Here is a 19,299-nt window from a genome sequence, read left to right on the forward strand (position 1 = left end):
TGCGCACCGCTCCAGGGCGAAGTGCTATTCCAAAAAAAAAAATCTCTATGACTTTAACCTATTTAAGAAATATATATAGCCTAAATGAAAGCAAATTCGGTTTGTGGTTAAAAGGGAGGTTCGTTGCATTATAATGTAGTTTAGAGAAATGGGGAGGCGCTTAACAACGGAATGAACCCATGAGCTTCTCCAAACGAGGACCAATCAGAGTTGAAGCCTGAGGTATGTCAGCTTTAGCCCGAGACCCCCAGTACCCCTCCACCCTCCTCCTCCTCCTCCTCCTCCATCCTCTCACTTCCACAAGTTCATTCCTCCTCATTCCTGTAATTGGCTTTGATTTCTCCCCCAAATTACATCCAATAAAATAACCTGATTTAATATCTGTGTGGAAGCTTCGACCCGTTCAAGAAATGTTGGATCACCACAATATTTGTTTAATTGTGCATGCTGTTCTGCACCCGTTTCTAGAGCAAGCCATTCAAACAAGGACGGGGGTTATTCACATGAGGAAGAACCACATGGCTGCATCAACAGACGCCTGCTACACCTTGAATGTCAACTTCAGTCGATTATATGAAACTGCATTTAATATTATTGCATTTCTAGTCTCCGTGATGATATTCTCGACCTCTTTGCGACACTAAATGCCTCTTGGAGACCAAGTGAACCTCCTCTAATATCCTTGATTTCCCAGCCAGCCAAACAACAAACTTTATATAATTCTAACCAGCCTCATTTTCAAGGCCATTAGGCTTTTATGTAATTAGTGCCAAATCTATACGCCTTTATTGCAAATATCAGAGTGAGATCAGTATAAATTAGTGGTAATTTACTCGTGTTTAGGCCCAACTGTCAAGAAGGGAGGGACTTGGTTTAAATGATGTGTGAGCAAATTAATTCGGCGGAAAGTGGAGGGAGTTCAACACGAGCTGTGGATGTTTGCCTTTGATAGAGGGAGTTAATACACCTGAAGAACACGACACCTGGACAGATAGATGGTCTTACACGTCTACAGCACGTGGAGGCCTTCAGTCCTCATTTTAATCGGTTATTTATTCTCAACGAGATAAAGGAAAAGTTCTTTAAATGTCGCTAAAGAGGAGTTCCCTTTGTCACCGAATAAAACCGCCATAAGGCTCAATTAGCAGTCACACACACACACACACACACACACACACACACACACACACACACACACACACACAGTCTGCCAAATATTTAAGGACAAAAAAAATCAGACATGCTTTAGACAGATGTCGGGACGTTTTGAGGGAGCAGGTTTATTTATTATGTGCTGGGAAAAAAAAAGTGGCACAAAGGAGGCGTCCGAGCGTGAACCCGGGGCTCGTTTGGGTTCTTTTCTTCATCCGTCCGGGCTTCAGTCGCCTCTGCTCATCTTTTATCTGTCTGCAATCTGGTGGCACCGACAGACAGACCGACAGACCGACAGACAGACCGACAGACCGACAGACAGACAGACAGACAGACCGAGCGGGAGGGACGGGCGGACGGAGCGGAGTCGTGTGCGGGACTCTCTTTCGGACTCATCGGATATTGCGGAGGAGATTTCGTCTTTGCGCTTCAGAGGAGGAGGAGGAGAAGATGAAGATGGGAGATATTTCTCGTCCTCTTCTTTATCGAGACTTTTTTTTTTTTTTTTAGAAGCTGGACTTGAGGTAGACTTTAAGGGGTTTAAGACTGGAGTGTTGTATGTTGTTTAGGACGCAGCCCAGCATCTATTAACTGACTTGTTTATTTTACTGAATTACAAAGACATTTTTGACTATTTCTGTCTGCGCTGCTCGTATTTATAATTGTGTTTTTCTTGCTGTAGCCTCTTCTTGGCGCGCTGAGAGCCTATAAAGATCATTCAAAATCATCACATCGCGGGATGATGGATGGCGCGCTTCATTTTACGACTTTTCAATAGCTCAGTGCTTTTATAGCTGCGCAAACAGAAGTGAATGACTCACATTTAACCCAAACAACGAGAAAGAGAGGGGATGCCAGATATTTGTACTTTGGAAGGGCCTTAAAAAAAAAACCCCACCAAAAACAAAATATTAACTACTTTGATATATTTTTGCCATTTGGTTTAATATTTATAAACCAAAAAGGGGGGAAAATATAATTTTAACGGTGGTTAAAATGTGTATTTTTCCAAATAAATACGTTTGTAATTGCTTCAAAACAACATTGGCTTCCTGTAATACAATTTATTTTAGCTGGTTTAGTTTGTGTAGATTGAATCTTGCTTTATCTGGAAATATAATAACATTTTAATGCATTAAAGACTTAAAGCACCACTTATTATTAATATTGGTTTAATTATTTTCATATGAACCAATCAGCTGTTTGATCAATTACCCTGGAAGTTGTTATTCCTATTAGATGCAATGTATTTAGTGCAACTAATTCAAAGGCATCTTTTCACTTAATAGTGTCAATAGTGTGTGTGTGTGTGTGTGTGTGCTGAAGGTCTTGGTTTTGCTGACTTGATGAGGTTGTAATTAGAGTAAACAAGGAGCAGAGCTACAGTTAGCTGCATCTCTCCCTCTAACATGCTCACATCAATCTTAGCCGTGACATAAATAAAAATAGACAAACAAATTCTCCCGCAGCGAGTTAATGCGGTGCATCTGAGTGGAAAGTAGACATTTTCACGCGTTGTGGAGATGAGGAGTGACTTTTAATAAAAAAAAACGAAAGAATGTGGTCCTACTGTAAATGTTGTATTTGAGGCTGAAGTCTGGAGGCCATGTTTTCACCCTCAGATCCGCGTGTGCGATGGTTGCTGTTGGACGCACAGCTGGGAGTCTGCCGGGGCTTGAACCTGTGACCTCCTGGTTACAGTACACACCCTCCAAACCACTACAGGCCCGCGGGTGATTTTCTTTCCCCCTTCCTCTCTCTGATCCGCCTTCGCAGTCTGTATTCACTCAATTAGAGATTTCTGAGGAGAAAAACAATCGATCTTCCATCTGCACAGGCCCCCAGTTTAACAAATGAGATTCTTGTTTCATGCAGCTGATTTGGTGACAGTCCGGGGGATTAGGAGTAATAAATTACTGTGCTGAAGGGGAGACGAGCGGCTGCCGCTGAGGCTGCAAGTCGGCTACAACCACAGCGGTGTGCTCCGCGTCCTGCAGCCGGGGGGGGGGGGGGGGGCACAAACTTTGACTCGGACAAACTTTAGCGGCAGCAAAGGGAAGAAGAGAAAAAAAAAAAGCATCCCTCCTGCTGTGCCGCTGTACCGCCACAGCGGCAACATACCGCTGTACCGCCACAGCGGCAACGTACCGCGTACACGTCAAAATAAGAACTTATATAGTCTATTTGTAATAAAGTAACATGTAAATAGTAATGAATCAACTACATTTGTAAAGTAGCAACAGAATATATTAAAACTTAAGTAAATGTACACAACTCGGCTATTACCAGCAAATGTACTCACTAATATAAAAGTAAAAGTACTTAGTGTCAGTGTTGCGTTAAATACATGGAATACTATTGGATCATCAGTGCTGATGCATTAACATGTCAGCAGCATCTGAATGTATAGTGTAATGGTTTAATACTGCATATACATCTTATCTGTAAGTTAAAGCTGCCAAATAAATGTTGCAGAATAAGAAGTACAACATTTCCTTCTGGATTGTAAGTAATAAAATTTAAATTGAGATATTGAGATATTGAGATATTGAGATATTGGACTTCAGGCTGCTTGAGCAGAACAGCCTCACGTGCTACTCTCTCTCTCTGTTAGACTGCAGATGGAGGGTGAGCTCGCTCACAGGTTATAGACTCACCAATTCGTTCATTTAGTGCCAATTTAATGAGTAACTTTCATCCAACATTACGAATCAAGTAACGAGCGATGCTGCAAAGTGACTCATTACTCAAGTAGAGTACTTTGCACTTTACTTGAGTATTTCCATGTTATACTTTGTTATATTTCAGATTGATCAGAGACAATCTTGAGAGTTTATAGAGGTTACAGTAGTAAAACTAATCCAATGATATAACCTCTGTAATAAGTCCCTGAGAGGAGCCGCTCTGCTGCCTAATGAGTGCTTTTATTTTGACACTTTAAGCACATTTCTGATGATAACACTTTTACATGAAGTGAAATATTTGAATGCATGGCCTTTAAGGGATTATTTTACAGAGAACAGGAGCTGAATACTTCTTATCCCGCCACTACATGCTCCGAGCAGCCTGCGGCCTGCGCGGGTCCTCTGGTCACATAAACCCAGATGCAGCGCCCCCGCCGCCGCATCTCATGCCTCAATTAGCGCCGCTGCCCTCTGTACGGACTCGATTAGGCCGTGATTTATCCGAAAGAAATATAATTATACCTCCAAATAAAATAATCAGCATTGAAGAGCGATTTCCGTAACGAGATGGAGCGGGCTAGATGCCACGGAGCAGCAGCGCCTCATTAAGGCGCTAATGAGACTTTGGGTTGATCCCGATAATTATCGAAATCTGTAAAATAAGGATCAAGTCAAATGTAACCTTAATTTGTCTGGCAATTGAGTCCATTTATTAGTACGACTATTTAGGAAGGACTCTCTCAGCCTTAATACAAGGTGTCGTTATTTTAGGCCCTTTGGATAATAGATGCGACTGCTGTCACGTGACTGACGGAGCTGCCCGACGTGCTCATCGAGACAAAACCCCGTTTCACCGGAACACCAGCAGGAAAACACACGGTGCAACTCAACCCACCGGGTAGTTATTAGTGCTAAAACAATCAGTTTATTCATTGATTGAAAGGATTACAATCGATAAACGGTTTTTCAAGCAAAAACAAAACAAAACATTCACTTGTTTTAGTTTCTCACTTCATCAGCTGTGTTTTTTTGTTTTTTTTAATCACTGTAAGTTATTCGTGTTTTAAAGGAGACTCGCGATTCTCACTTTCTTTCTGACATTTTATCGAAAGAATTAAAATAATCTTTAATTGCGGATCTTGGTTCGTCTTCTGGGACTCATCATCATCATCATCATCATCATCACCATCATCATCATCAAGCCAATAAAAAAAAAGAAGGTCCTGTGAGTGTAACTGAATACATATAAAAAGGAATGCAAAAAAAATAAGTTATTAAGTAAAAAAAACTGGAGCTTCTACAGAGATCTGCGGTTTTTAACTAAAGCCTTATACTTCAAATCAATGCAGCAGTGTACCCCCCCCCCCCCCCCCACCATTAACAGTGATGGTTATAATTACAGAAAAAAGAAAACAAATGTGTGAGTATTTAATCATGCCTACGAAACAACCCTCCACGTCTCTACTGTAATAAACCGAACGTTTCATCGTGTTCTTGTGGGATTTTTACTCACAGGAGAGGCATGTTCGAATGTGGCGGCACCTTCGCGGTAAACAGGAGAAATAATTACATCAAGAACAGAGACTTTGAATGGATTCAGTTTGCCTCCGCGGCTGCAAACAGAGCCTGACGAAAAGGAATGGACATTTAAAGCGAGCGAATCTCACAGTGAGAACAGAAACAGATCAGAAATCATCCTTCAAGCTTCACTGAGTCCAACATGTTTCTAGCCTCCTTGTACTCCTCTGATTCGGCCAAATCCTCTTCTGTTTCCTGAAGAGACACAAACACACACACACAGATTTGTTTTATTGCCAGTTTAGAAAAATATCGCCATCCCTTACGCCCCAAAAATGAGGAATTACGGCTACTTGAAAATAAACCCACAACTCTCCTCAACTTTAAGTGTCTAAATGAAAAACAGGTTGGAAGTCACTTCATTGTCGTCATAAAACTTAAAGCTCGAGGTCATATTTCAGTCAGTATCCTGCTATTGGGATCTAAACTTAGCAGCTGAGGGCTGGACCGAGGGATAACGTGACTTGTGCGGTGCCCGTGTTCTTTAATCAAGTGTGTGTGTGTGTGTGTGTGTGTGTGAGTTCCTGCGGTGGTCGCCACAGTGACAGCACTGCTAATGAACTGCGATGAGCGTGTGCATATGCGCATGTCTGTCTGAAGAGGAAGAAAGAAGGGAGGATGAGTGATAGGGAGGGGGACATGTCGCTAATTCCAGGTTAGCTCCCTCTGCCTACCGCTCAGCTCTCATGTGGGCGACTCGCACCACCAGCTGCCTGACTGTTCGCGCTGCTTTAATTGCGATGACCCCGGCGCGCGCATGCTTACGTTTGCTCCTCAACATATCAACTTAAGTCTTGAAGGGATGAGCGCACACACACACACTGTGGGTGTACACACACACACACAAGACCAAAATGTGGTTAATTGGTGTAACACGTGACGCTCAAATGTTCAGTTCACCGAAATCACAAAAACAGGCATTTTACCAAACCTCACGTGGTTTGTGACTAACAATCTACAGCCATGCTAGCAGCTCTGTGAGGCCGCGCTTGAGCTAAACGCTAACGTCAGCACGCTCATAATAACAATGCTAACATGATGTTTAGCAGGTGGACGACCCGGGGCGACGAGCGGATGCTTAGCGGGTAAAGAGAAGACGGATCCGGACCGAAAGGAGGGGCGGCCTGGCCTAACAAACGGCGGACTTTGGTGATGCTGATGTCCGACCAACAGTCCAAAACCCCAAAACTCTTCATTTACTATCACAAAACGACAAAGAAAAGACATTTATGAAGCTGGAACGTTGACATTTTTGCCTGAAAAATGACTGAAACAATTAATCTGAAACTAATTTTATTTCAATCGAATAATCGTTGCGGCTCTACAATCAAGGCAAAAGCAGTTGTTTGTGACTGCGTTCTACTTTTAACCGGTCAAATGTCGAGGAACACCCACTCTCTCCTACTTACGCCTATGAGCCCTGGGACCAGCTTAGTTCCAGATCAGCTCTGTAAAGCAACTCTCAGATATATAAAAAGGACTTACTGCTTTTGCTATTTGCAGGCCGAGGTTTAGGCTAATTTAATAAAAAATAGTTGTTCTCGTCACCGTGTGTCTATAATATCCCAAAAATACAATAACACCATGTTGTTTTTTCCATGAGGCCATGAATTAGTCACAGCAATAGCAACCAAATAAATGGATTGAGAGTTTCATCAATACAGTTTTGTCCTGTTGTGAGGTTTGTTTTTCTTCTACACAGCGAGTGTTACTTACTAATAACTGGAGCAGATCCGCGTGTGCTATGGTCAGGCGGCGGTGGCAGTCTGGGATCATCATTCTGGACTCCTGCAACACCTCCATCTGAAACCACACAGAGAGACCACATCACCGTCTTAAATAATTGGACTTACCCCCATCACTGCTCCCGTTATCATTTTTTCATTGCAACAAAAATCAACACATTATCGCACATGTATGGAACATTAATTCAAACAGCTAGACTCAGGCATATTCATTCGCTGTAGCCTTGTCCCTGACAGTAACGTGCAGGGTGTCCCACACACACACACTCTGCTGTGGTTAACATCACCCAACAAGCCGGCGGTATGAAAAATGTTATTGAGTTATCGATCGGGCAGGGAGTTGGGCAGCAGGGGACCACCTCGATCTGACTGCACACCTGGATAAATGAAGAAACCCTGAGCCGAGGGCACCGTGATCAGGCGTAAAGAGGTATTACTACGCCTGGAGTGAAAGTGTGTTAAAGCCTGGGGAACTTTCACAGCCGCGGCTAATGTGGAATTCCCCCAGCTGGCACCCTAAAGAGCAGAGAAGAGTTGGCTAACGCTGTCAGACACACTCACTCATGACAGATGCTTCCTCACCTAGCACCTCCGTCGAGCTGGAAAAGTCAAAACACGGACGCAGTTACACACGTGTACATTTCACGGCTATGCACACAAACAGGCGCTCGGATGAACTCATACACAGGCAGGCTGGCGGACCAACTGACACGCCGAAAGACGGCAGACAACTAGTCGAGTTGGTTGCCATCTAGACGCGACAAGGTGAGCCAGACTAAGCAGAAGAGTGCTGAAACAGAGAAAAGTCATGGTGCCCTCCCAGTGCGGTGGAATGATCCCATCAGCGCTGGATAAAGATGACACTTACAGCGTATTGATTCCATTAAAATAAAAACCTCTAATCCATCCTGCCTCAGACCTCTCATCTCCAACCATAATCCATCTGGCCTCCCAATCTCCCCATTTAACTCCAGCCAAGCCTGCTGCTCAGCCCGAGCCGCCGCTCTATGAATGAACAAACAAAACAAAACACACACAGAATTTTAATGTTACCAGTAAACATAATCAGAAGCGGTGCCATGCTCTGCAGGTCCTCCCTGCCTGAAACACGGAGAAGTGAAAGCCAAATTAACTGGGACCCGGTGTGGAGCAGTACTGGTGGACCATGCCCACATATTTTGGTATTGTCCATATAGTGAGCATTTTTGGGATGAAATACGGCATTTAATGTCAAGGACAGTAGGTTCGAAATTTGACGTTTCCTCTCTGCCTAAAAGCTTTGTGTGAAAAGTGATATCGGACAAAACAACGTACGCCCTTCGACTACAGAAAGACGAGACATACATCCACGCTAGCAGCGCTGTGAGGCTGTGCAAGTTAAATGCTAACGTCAGCATGCTCTCAATAATAATGCTAACATGCTGATGTTTAGCAGGTATAATGTTTACCATGTTCACCATCTTAGTTTACTGTGTTAGAATGCTAACCATTGCTAATTAGCTCTAAACACCTGATGATGGCGCTAAATAAAGAATAAAATAAAGGGATCACCAAAGTGATTACAACTCATCCTGAGGGAAACATGAAACATGTCCATGAAATAGCTGTTGAGATATTTCAGTCAGTATCAAAGTGACAGACAGACACTGACATCCTCAGAGCCCTGCTGCTAGCATATGCTAAAATACTGTATGAAATTAGATCTCAGGAAACAGACACTGATGAATGCCTTTTATTTAACATCCTTCTTAATTTCACCACTTTGGCCCAAACCCCTGTGTAATGAACTGTACCCGTGTATCTGTCTGCGTTAACTGATGACCCCATCCCATCATTCTGCAAGGGTCTCCACAAACAGATAAAGCCAGTGTTTAAGATGCTATCAAGAGCTAAAGCAAGCTAGCAACATGTGTTCAAACCCCTGTACTGCTCTCTCCAATGCACAGGCAAAGGATGGAGGGAACAGAGAATGGAGGAGGAGGTTAAATTACCAACATGTGTCAGTAATTATCAAACTCCTCTAAAGTAACATGATATAATTACAATCTGCATCAAGCAAATTACAAAATCACTAATGATTCTCCTCTCAAAACCTAATTCTTCATTATCACTGTGGACTGACCTCATTACATGACTGAGGGGCTACTCGAACCATCAAGATAGGATTCACTTCCTTCACTTACTGGCCGAGATCAACGGCAAAACCATTTGTGATAAAAAAAAAAAACGGATAATGTTTTCAGACGTATAATTGTTGTACAGTATCAAAGAGGCGAAACACAAGACCCACGTACCTGTTTCTTGATGACATAATGATCTCCTGCCTCTGCTTTCAGGCGCTCAACCTTCTCCTCCTGCTGCTTTGCCTCAGTTTTGTACGCAATCTCCTCTTTCGCCAGCCTGCAAGACAAGGAGAGCAGGAAGAGAGGAAAGGACAGTTCATAGTTAGGAGGCAGTGACACAGTGTTGTTCCATCAAACATGAAACATAAATGCGCAGCCCTCCCGGACTGATAATATAGGCCGAACCATGAAAAAGGCAGGCTGTGATGGTCACCTTTTACAGACAAGGCCATCTATCCTCATTCTCTCCAACGCTTCCCAGACAGAGGGGACACAGTGAGATCATCTCCCGCAGGATGGCAAGATACACACCTCAATAACAACCGCCGAACACATCATTCCTCCTCGCCGCTGCTGCTACACAGAACACTGGCATCCAAGCGGACTCAAATTATGCTTTCATGTGAAAAATCGACTTGCATATCTTTAAAAAAAAAAAATGTCCCTGAATATCTGAGACAAATGCTTCTCATAAATATGATGCTTATTATTTTTGGGACAAACCTTCACTTAACAATTCACAATTAAAGGCCTTAACCAAAAAGTCGCGACTAAACTGACAAAATATTTACTTTCATGCCATTTCATTAATAGTAAACGGACAAAACAATTGAGCGATCAGTAGTAGAGATGTATTACAATGGGTAATAATATAATAATAATAATAATATAATGAGTAAATTCATGTTTACAGGATATTTTTGGTTTAATGTGCCAGTTTAAGTAGTTTGAATGGATAAACTTAAATGTAATGAAAAATGCCTATTAACAATTTCCCAGAAACCCAAGGTGACATTCTTCAAAGTGCTTTTTTTGTGCGTCCAACAGTTCAAAACCCCCAAATATTAAATTTACAGTCACACAAAACAGACAAAAGCAGCAAATCCTCCAGTTTTATAGACTAGATATTAATAGTATTTGGCTTAAATGATTTTTGAATTGAATTGACTACCAAAAGTGTTGGCAATAAATTATCTAGGGGTCAACTAATCGATTATTCAACCAACTGTTTCAGCATTAGACTGATCTCTAGTCTCATGCGTATAAAATATCAGAATACATTCCTCTGACAATAATGAGCATGAAGTACAAGATGATACTTCTGAAATATTACCACAGACTATGTGCTTTGTTTATTTCACGTTAATTCACTGCAGGGATTTCCAGAGCCATGTAGAAATACTATATTTATGTATATTTCATATAACATAGCTGCCTTGTATGCTGTTAAATTTGTATCTCGTCTCCTTCCAAAATACTTATCCAATATCCCAAATATACAAGTTTAGACTCTGCAGTGACACAGATCACATCAGGATCATTTCAATACTGATAAGTTAACTGATTGAATTCATTGTTACCAATGTACTTTTCTTCATGTTGAACATCGAGGTCCAACTTTAACTTTAATTGTATCTCAACTTTGTCAATGTTGAGTAAACATGCAGCGGACCAGACAAACTCAAAACCTTTTACTGTCCTTGTTAACTGTATCATACCTCCCAGCTCACACCTTATTACTGTGCTCACTCCTTTACCCACCTGCATCACCTGCATCACCTCCAACACACACACACACACACACACACACACACACACACACTACTAGTCCTTTTTAGAGATTAATTGATCATCAATTTAGTCCCTAATTTGGACCAAGTCAGGTGGTAAATGGGCCTCTTTTCCTTGATTGTTAGTGAAAATAGGCCTGAGTACATTGATAAATTTTGATTATTTATCAATTACGGGCCAAATGGAGCTAAATCTATTAAACAGATTCTGACCCTGATTGGCATAATGGAGTTTGAAAATATCGCTATTGATAATGATTCCCAACTAATAGTCTTTTTCCGGCTGTGGCTGCTTGTCGGAATGACAACACAAATTAAATTTTCATAAAAAAAAAAAATCAGCTGTGTGTGCGTAAGTGAGAGACCCTTCATTAATCAGTCACATTACTGGAGACCCTTCCCTCCGCGTTGCACTGCTCCTTGCTTAGCCAAAGAAGACAACAGCACTCTGTCATATTTTACATCAATTACCACTCGTTCTAATACGGTTCCATCAAGAAGCTTTTAAACAGGCACCATATGCGATCGCAGCTCCTGCCTTCCACTCTCAGGCCTGACGCTGAATGAGTGATGTCACCTGTTTAGAGTCAAAGAAGGTGGCAAAGAGAGGGGAAAGATGGAGGAAGGAATGCTGGAATAATTTGAATAAAACTGAAGGACAGTCTAATAACAAAATGTCCATTCCTCCCCTTCCAGTCCTGATGTTAATTTCTTATTTCTCCCAGACTTGGAGCGCCGTGTGAATGAGGGGTGGGGTCGTGGCTGGTTTTAAATAGACCTGCCACCTCAGGCTTAATGGAAAAGGCAGCTCTCTGGAAAATAGAAAAAAAGGGAATTAGAGCCAGCCGACACACACATTCGGCCGCCTCCTCTAGCACTGTATTTTTGAGCCACAACGTAGTCTGTGCTGGGACCGGAATGACAAAGGCAAATTACTGTTGTCATTTTATTAAGGGCATCCGCCTCGCTAGGGCAGAAAAGGCACTGACTGGAATGTGCAAAAGCCACTGGAAATAGGCCCGGCTAAAAGAGCAGGCAGGTTTCCTCTAAACTCCAATATATAAGAAGGTAGGAGGGAGTGAGCGAGGCAAGAGGAGAGGAAAAGGAGAGACGGGGGAGAAAGAGACTGAGTGGGAGGGACTCGGGTTTATGGAGAGACAGAAAGCAATGACAGTCTGTACATGTAACGGCTTGATTACGGGTTCCAGTCAACGTAGTACTTTTGGCCTAGAAGGGTTGAGATGTAGTGTCTCCTGCCTTATCTTCAAACAGTATACTCAAAAAGTACAGTAGTTAGGGACAGGGGCTGTTTTCCTACATTGGACTGTGTGACATTACTCTCTATGGGAAATCCAGCCACCATCATTACCACCTCAGGGAGCCTGTTCGTAATCTGACCCTCATCAAAACACAATCGATAGCACATTACACTAACGCTATTGACAGGAGGGAATTAAAGGTCCGCCCGATCGCTGAGATTCTCTCAGTCCATCACACAGACTACTACACTGAGCCCATAACCTCCCCACACCTCTTAATATCTACAGTCTTTTCTATTCCAGCTTGGTAAATCTAGCCATTGTACAAATTTAGCTCAGAATGGATGCCAACTCTTAAACCGGATGATGAGCTGGAGAGGTCCTACATCAAAAAGCCCATGTGCTGTCCCATATTCAATCTGTCATGTACAAAACAAACCACATGTATGAGGGTACAGGTTTGTAATGTCTTTTCATTATTCTTTTGTACTGGAAAAGTACCATTTTCACATTTTTTGAGACAAAAAACGAAGGCATCCATTACAAGGTAGAAAACTGCGCAAGCGGTGAGAAAGCAAATTAAGTAGAGTGGGACGTAAAACTGCTTAAAATGGTGAAAACATGAGGCTTAGGCAACATATTTACAGAGTCTTAGTAATTCTCAAACACCTTGTGGATGCACACTGATGACATCTTTTGTGTTTGACTCATGGCGAAATCTGTTTTTGTTATAGATTTATTTCGATTCTTTTTTAAAGCAACTGTGGTTTGTAAAAGCATGAAAATATTGAAATATTCTACTTATTATTGTTATTTAATTACTTGATCCCGATAGGTGAGTTTCCAATCAGTTGTTGTATCAAACCTACAGCTGAAGCAAATGATCAATTCATTGATTAGTTGATGGACAAAATATTAATTGATCAGCAACTAGTTTAGTGATGAGCTGTGGTCTGATTTTTCATGCAAATTATAGAAATGTCTTAATAATATCAATAAATTGATAAAGCACCTAAACAAAGACCTAGTAAGTAACAAGTAAAGTGGACTGAAATTATTTCTTTGTTCAGAGAAACCAGAAACCAGATTATGCTAAACATCAAACTTTGCTATTGGGCACGTACACAACATTACATGTCACAGAACAATATTATGGAGTAAACATTTATCAAGAGATCTCTACTTTTAATTGTTTACTTCTGCATGAGCATTACAGGTGTTAAAAACACAATTTACATTCTACAGTTGATTTAAGCATTAAGGTTTGCAGTAAAAGTGTTGCTAAGTGACATGAGAACTGCTGCAGAACGGGCCCACATGATCAGTTCAGTGTAAGTTTATCAATGGTACAAAATCCCTCACATCACTGACGTCCTTTAATGTCACCAGAGCCATAAGAGGGAGAACCGCACACTTTATTTAAACACATTAACACAAACGACGTGACTGCGTGTGACTGTTCAAATGGGGGAGTAATATAATTTTAATGCACAAACCTGAAGATAGGGCCAACTTGTTTCCTCCTCAGCACCAAAAAACACATGTTTACATACACAGTATGTTCCTGATAAACCTGGTGTAGATGTCATCATCTTGCCACACAAGAAGTGGTTAAATATTTGGGATGGGACCTGACATGACGTTAAGATTTGCAGTCTATACCCAAAGAGGTCATGTAATATCTTCTTCAGCTAGGTTACTACAAAATAACATCATTTTACAACGTATGGGATGTTCTTATGACGTGCTTAGTGACAGTAAACTTGTAGGCCTAACATCCATGTGATGGTCTGACTACAGGCCACACTCACAGTAGCAGTACATGATGGAGACTTTGTACTCTCGTGACTGTGCAGATACTTCCTGCATCTCCACAAATGTCCACCATCACTTCAGACTTGTTACAATAAAAACAAAACACCAGCTAAACAGGGCTGAGTTAAAGCCAACAGTGCAACGTTAAGGTTAGTATATTTAACGTTAGCCAAAAAAAAAAGCAAAAGCAATGTACAGTGTTAGCGTCTCTGTAGCTAGTTAAGCTAGCGTCTCTGTAGCTAGTTAAGCTAGCTATTTCTTTTATGTTTGCAACCACTTACGCAAATATAATATTAAACTAAAAACGAGTGACCTCTTCCATCAACATACATGACAGGTTGGGAAACAATGCAGCAAGCGTTTCCACACAGACGAGCCAAAAAGGCAACATGTTCTTAGCAATGTGACAGCTACCAAAGCTAACAGCTAGCATGAGTCGACCGAGGTTAGCTACCGTTACAAGTCACATTATTACAGTACAACACTATCTTCTCGAGTACAGTGAACTTGTATTATCACTCCAGAAGTGTTAGCTAGGCACCGTCAAACAAAACTGAAGTGTAGCCACCGCAAACAGAACAAAAGAAAACTGCGCAGCCATCTATTAGCACTTAGCATAGGCCGCGCCAAAACACCGGAGTAAAGTTAAAATCTCTCAGAACAACATTCTCCCATGCGCGGTGTGGTTTAATGCTGAGGCAGCCTGTCCACCCGGCTAAGCTAGCTAGCTCGCTACCCTTAGCTTAACGCAGCTATTATAAGCTTGCTTGGCGTGCTAAATCATCTTTAACTGGAGCGAAAATCCTCTTACCTCTTAACGATGCCAGTTTTTATCTTAATTTGCCGTATTCTTGGATCTGCCATGGCGGTAGATTGTGGTTATTTCTCGGTTGTTAGGAGCTGTGGCTAGCTGTGTGAACGGTGTGCAGGCGGAGGTCAGTGGTGACAAGCTGCTCGCAGAGAAGTCGATATTTTGGAGCGGATGATTACCGAGTGCTTGGATCACAATTAGATTGGAGTACAATATCAAGGTACTTGTACTTTATTTGAGTGTTTATTTTATGCTACTTTACACTTTTACTCCACTACGTTTAAGTGGGCAATAGTGTTCTTTTTACTCCACTATATTTATTTGACCACAATAGTTACTAGTTACTTTACAGATTCAGATTATCAATATAAAATATAAATCGACTACTACATTCTGATGTATTACTGCAGATTAAGCTACCCAACACTATATAAAGTAGTTGAAATCAGCCCCACCTTCATCAGCTGCAACATTAAAGTAAAGTACATATTATTGCATCAATAATTGTAATCCAGTAATATAATATATATTATTCTGAGATGGGTCATTCTGCATAATGAGTACTTTTACTTGAGTAAGATTTTGAATGCAGGACTTTTACTTGTAACAGAGTATTTCTACACTGTGGTATTGGTACTTGTAAGTACTTCTTCCACCTCTGGTCTTTTATTAGTATAATATAATTTAATTTTCACATTGGTGAGTGATGTTGTGGTAATTTAGCCTTTAAATACAGGGTGGGATGATGATGGATGATAAGTACATTTACTACTGCTCTTAAATTCAGTTTTAAGGTACTTGTACTTTACTTGAGTATTTCCATTTTCTTCCACTTTATACTTCTGCTTAACTACATTTCAACTTTTTATTTCTCTAAATTTACGTTGCGTTGGTGCTTTTACTTAAATTGAGGATCTGAATACTTTTTAATCTCATGCCCAAGGTACCTGCACAGGTAGTGATGGTTAGCAGGATATTCCAGCCAGTGACTGACAAGTCTAATCATTGATTTCACCTGTTTTACCTGTATACAATATATACTACGCTAACCACGTACAGAATATTATTAGGCACTATTGTTTTATATATTTAGAATTGGAGTTTGGTCCTAGTTTTAAGTTAGTTCAGCTTCTAGTCATTTACGTTTTTATTATTCTATATTGTGTCTACCTCTTTGTGTGTGTTTATGTTGTGTGTTTTGTAGAATTAATGTGTGATTTGGCTGCTCTTGCCTTTCATGAATGTGTACACAATATAAAAACACAATATGAAACACATGTACATACTCGGATATCCACTGATATAGTCCTGCTCTGAATATTTTCTCCTCTACATCAATCTGATCTGAAATCAGGTCTCTATAATGAGATCCAGACCCAAAAATCAAAAGACCTTACTTTTTGGGGTTGCAACTTGTACTAGCTTTGTGTACATCTTGTTCGCTGTAATATATAATATAGATGTATTCGCAGACCTATGTGTTTAACTATTTTTTTGGCTTTTGACATTTAGTGTCAATAAGCAATGAACTCTATATACAGACAAATATTTGAGTTAAGGCTTTATAAGCCTCAGAATAAGCCAATTTCTTTATTTACGCAGTATATCACTTAAGCTAAACAATTGACATGGCTTATAAAGCTGTGGTACAAAGACAGCACATTCAATATCATTTGAATCTCTGTGCATCTGATATTGATTTGTGTGATCTATGAAAAAAAGAATCAATTTCATAGTATTCTTCAAGGCTCCTTGTGTCAGAAAAAAATATATAGATTTTATTACAATCCAGTCTTCAGTGTGCCAACACCATTAAAAGTTTATGTTACTCAACTACATTTCTGCACATTATGGTACAACAGCTTTAACACAGCTTTTCCATAACAGGAGAATATTCATATACAGTATGTTCACACAACTTAAATGTCTTAATAGCTCATCATAACAACAAAACTTATAACTGGTGCGCAGAGCAGTTGTCAAGTCAAGGGTGGAGGAAAGGAACACAGATTCTGCCAATCCACATGTAAAACAGAGCCTATTCTAAAGTGTGTCCACAAAAAATAAATTGTGGTAAACACGTCCTCCATTACATTTTGTCATATAATTTGCAATATTATTGATATTAGTGTGGTGTTCTTGTTTTTTCTTCCGCCGTAATGAAACATAATTCATCTTGTCACTGTCAGACTGGAGAACATGAGCACAATTGGAGTAAAAAGTGCAATTTATGGTGCAAAAATTGATAAACAGTGCATAAAATGGGTGCATACACCCAAAATAGGTGGGTTTAAAAAGCAAATATGAGCATAACAACAGTTTGTTTTAAGTGGTGGTTCAAGAGGCAGAAGTCATCATGTTATATCTGCTGCTGTTTCTTGTTATACAATTCCACTTTAATACATTATCACTTTTTTTTAGGCTTATTTAGCTAATGTTTCACATATCCGGCCCCAAAGTAAGTAAAAATGAAAACGGCATATTTTCTCAGCAAATATCTAATTTTGCTGCAACATAAAAAAAAAAGAAGAAATTGATTTCATGTGAATACATTCATTATTCCACCAGCAGAACGACTGATTTCCATTCAGACATGACATTATTAAAGCCTGGCAAATAGAGAGGCACTCATTAAATGTTGCATCTGCTTGTGTAATACTGGAGAATACAAATTCAGTTCCACAATAAATTAAATGTAAGAATAAACTCTTCGTTATTACACACAGTGTAGTGTTCTCAAACACTTTCTGAATAACTGGCCAATGTAAACAGACATTATAACAACTTTACACATACGCAGTTATATAGAATATGCAATTACATGTGTAGGACAATGATAGAATGTACTTAATTTCAATTTTGAGGTACTTGTACACATGAATGCTTCCATTTGATGCTACAGCTTTTTTTATCTGACAGCTTTAGTTACTAGTTACTTTGCAGATTAACATTTTGTGCACAAAACCAACGATGATCCCATAAAATACATCAGTAAAAATAATCCAGTAATATAATATACTGTGTGATAATGTAAGTATACTTTTGATATTTGATATATACATTTTGCTTTCAATACTTTACTTGTGGTTGATTTTTTGTATTTTAACTTGACGTATTGCCTCTTTTACTTAAGTGAAGGTTCTGAATATACTTCCTCTGTATATACTAATATACTTCTTCTCTTGAGCCGCACAGTAAGAGGTTAAAGCCCCCGTTCAAAGGCATGTCATAGAAACATGCAGGACCAGGATTCCCTTCTCATGCTAAAATAATTATAATGAGTTCCTATTAATTTATATTAAACCAAGACTAAATAGGTTAACATAAGAGGGTAGAAACCAGTTCATTCTCTCTGCAGCCGGAACGATCTAATGATGTTAGATTTGAGGTTTGCCATGCATTAATGCAAGACATTACATCAAAACCTTACTCCAACGCAAAAGATAGGAGCTTGTCTAATATATATTTTTCTCTCCCGCAGTAGACATGAATAAAATATGGCGCAGGTTTCTGTGTGTGTGTGTGTGTGTGTGTGTGTGTGGATGCCTAGTCCAGGCCTGCATGCATGGGAGCAGCAGCAGCAGAGAAATCCTATACCGGGCAGAGCTCGTGTGATTGCATCTGAGAGGTGGGAGAACCCCGGGCTCTTTCCCCTGCAGCTTCATGCCCGTTGATTATTGGTATTTTCCGAGTTTTCCAAACTAATAAGTGGCACTATCAAGCATTTGGAAGCGCCGCGAGACTACAGACGGGCTGCTAGACTTAATTGATATTGAGCGAGGCCCTGGTCGGCGCGCACGGGGCCGCTGCTGGGTAATTTGCAGTTTAATCAGCGTTTGTAATGAGAGCCGCTGATTAGCGCGGGGTGGAAATAAAAGAGAGTTACAAGGAACGTCTGTCAGAGTCCGGTGATAATTCACGACTAATTGTAATGATTAGAGCAAACTGGATGACTTTGGAGTTTTCTAATGCTTTGCCTCGCCTCTGTGTGTGTGTGTGTGTGTGTGTGTGCATTTGTAGTCTTTATATGTTTTGTAGGTGAGCATGCATGCGCGCGTGTGCAAGTTATATTACCAAAAAAATCAGATATCAATTCACTTAGAATATATCCATCAAATACAGCGTACAGCATCTGCGCGCGCGTGCGTGATGGTGTGTGTGTGAGAGAGAGAACAAGGCTGAATCGCAGAGATTTGATTATCAAACAAAACAGCTAATTTATAACTGGGGGGGGGGGCGGGGGGGGGCTCGTTGATGGACTCTGCAGTGAGGGCGAGCTGTATTCCTCGAGACGTGCCTCGGCCACTGCTGGAATAGCAAATGAGAAATTAGTGAGAAATGT

At 40.6% G+C, this 19,299-nt stretch overlaps 1 protein-coding gene across 2 annotated transcripts; it reads right to left on the reverse strand.

Annotated features, from left to right (window-relative positions):
- Positions 1-4,566: 4,566 nt before the first annotated feature.
- tbca (tubulin cofactor a) lies at positions 4,567-15,096 on the reverse strand. Of its 2 annotated transcripts, XM_070924629.1 has the most exons (4): positions 14,958-15,096; positions 9,454-9,559; positions 7,131-7,217; positions 4,567-5,609 (listed from the first exon to the last, which is right to left on the reverse strand). In XM_070924629.1, exons 1-4 carry the CDS (start codon positions 15,008-15,010, stop codon positions 5,529-5,531), a joined length of 327 nt encoding a protein of 108 aa, XP_070780730.1. In that variant the 5' UTR covers positions 15,011-15,096; the 3' UTR covers positions 4,567-5,528. The 2 variants fall into 2 exon arrangements, with proteins under 2 accessions (XP_070780730.1, XP_070780731.1); XM_070924630.1 differs by lacking the exon at positions 7,131-7,217.
- Between the last annotated feature and the right edge of the window lie 4,203 nt (positions 15,097-19,299).

This window comes from Enoplosus armatus, chromosome 18 (genome assembly GCF_043641665.1).
Source record: "Enoplosus armatus isolate fEnoArm2 chromosome 18, fEnoArm2.hap1, whole genome shotgun sequence".
In the NCBI taxonomy this organism is placed as follows: Eukaryota; Metazoa; Chordata; class Actinopteri; order Centrarchiformes; family Enoplosidae; genus Enoplosus; species Enoplosus armatus.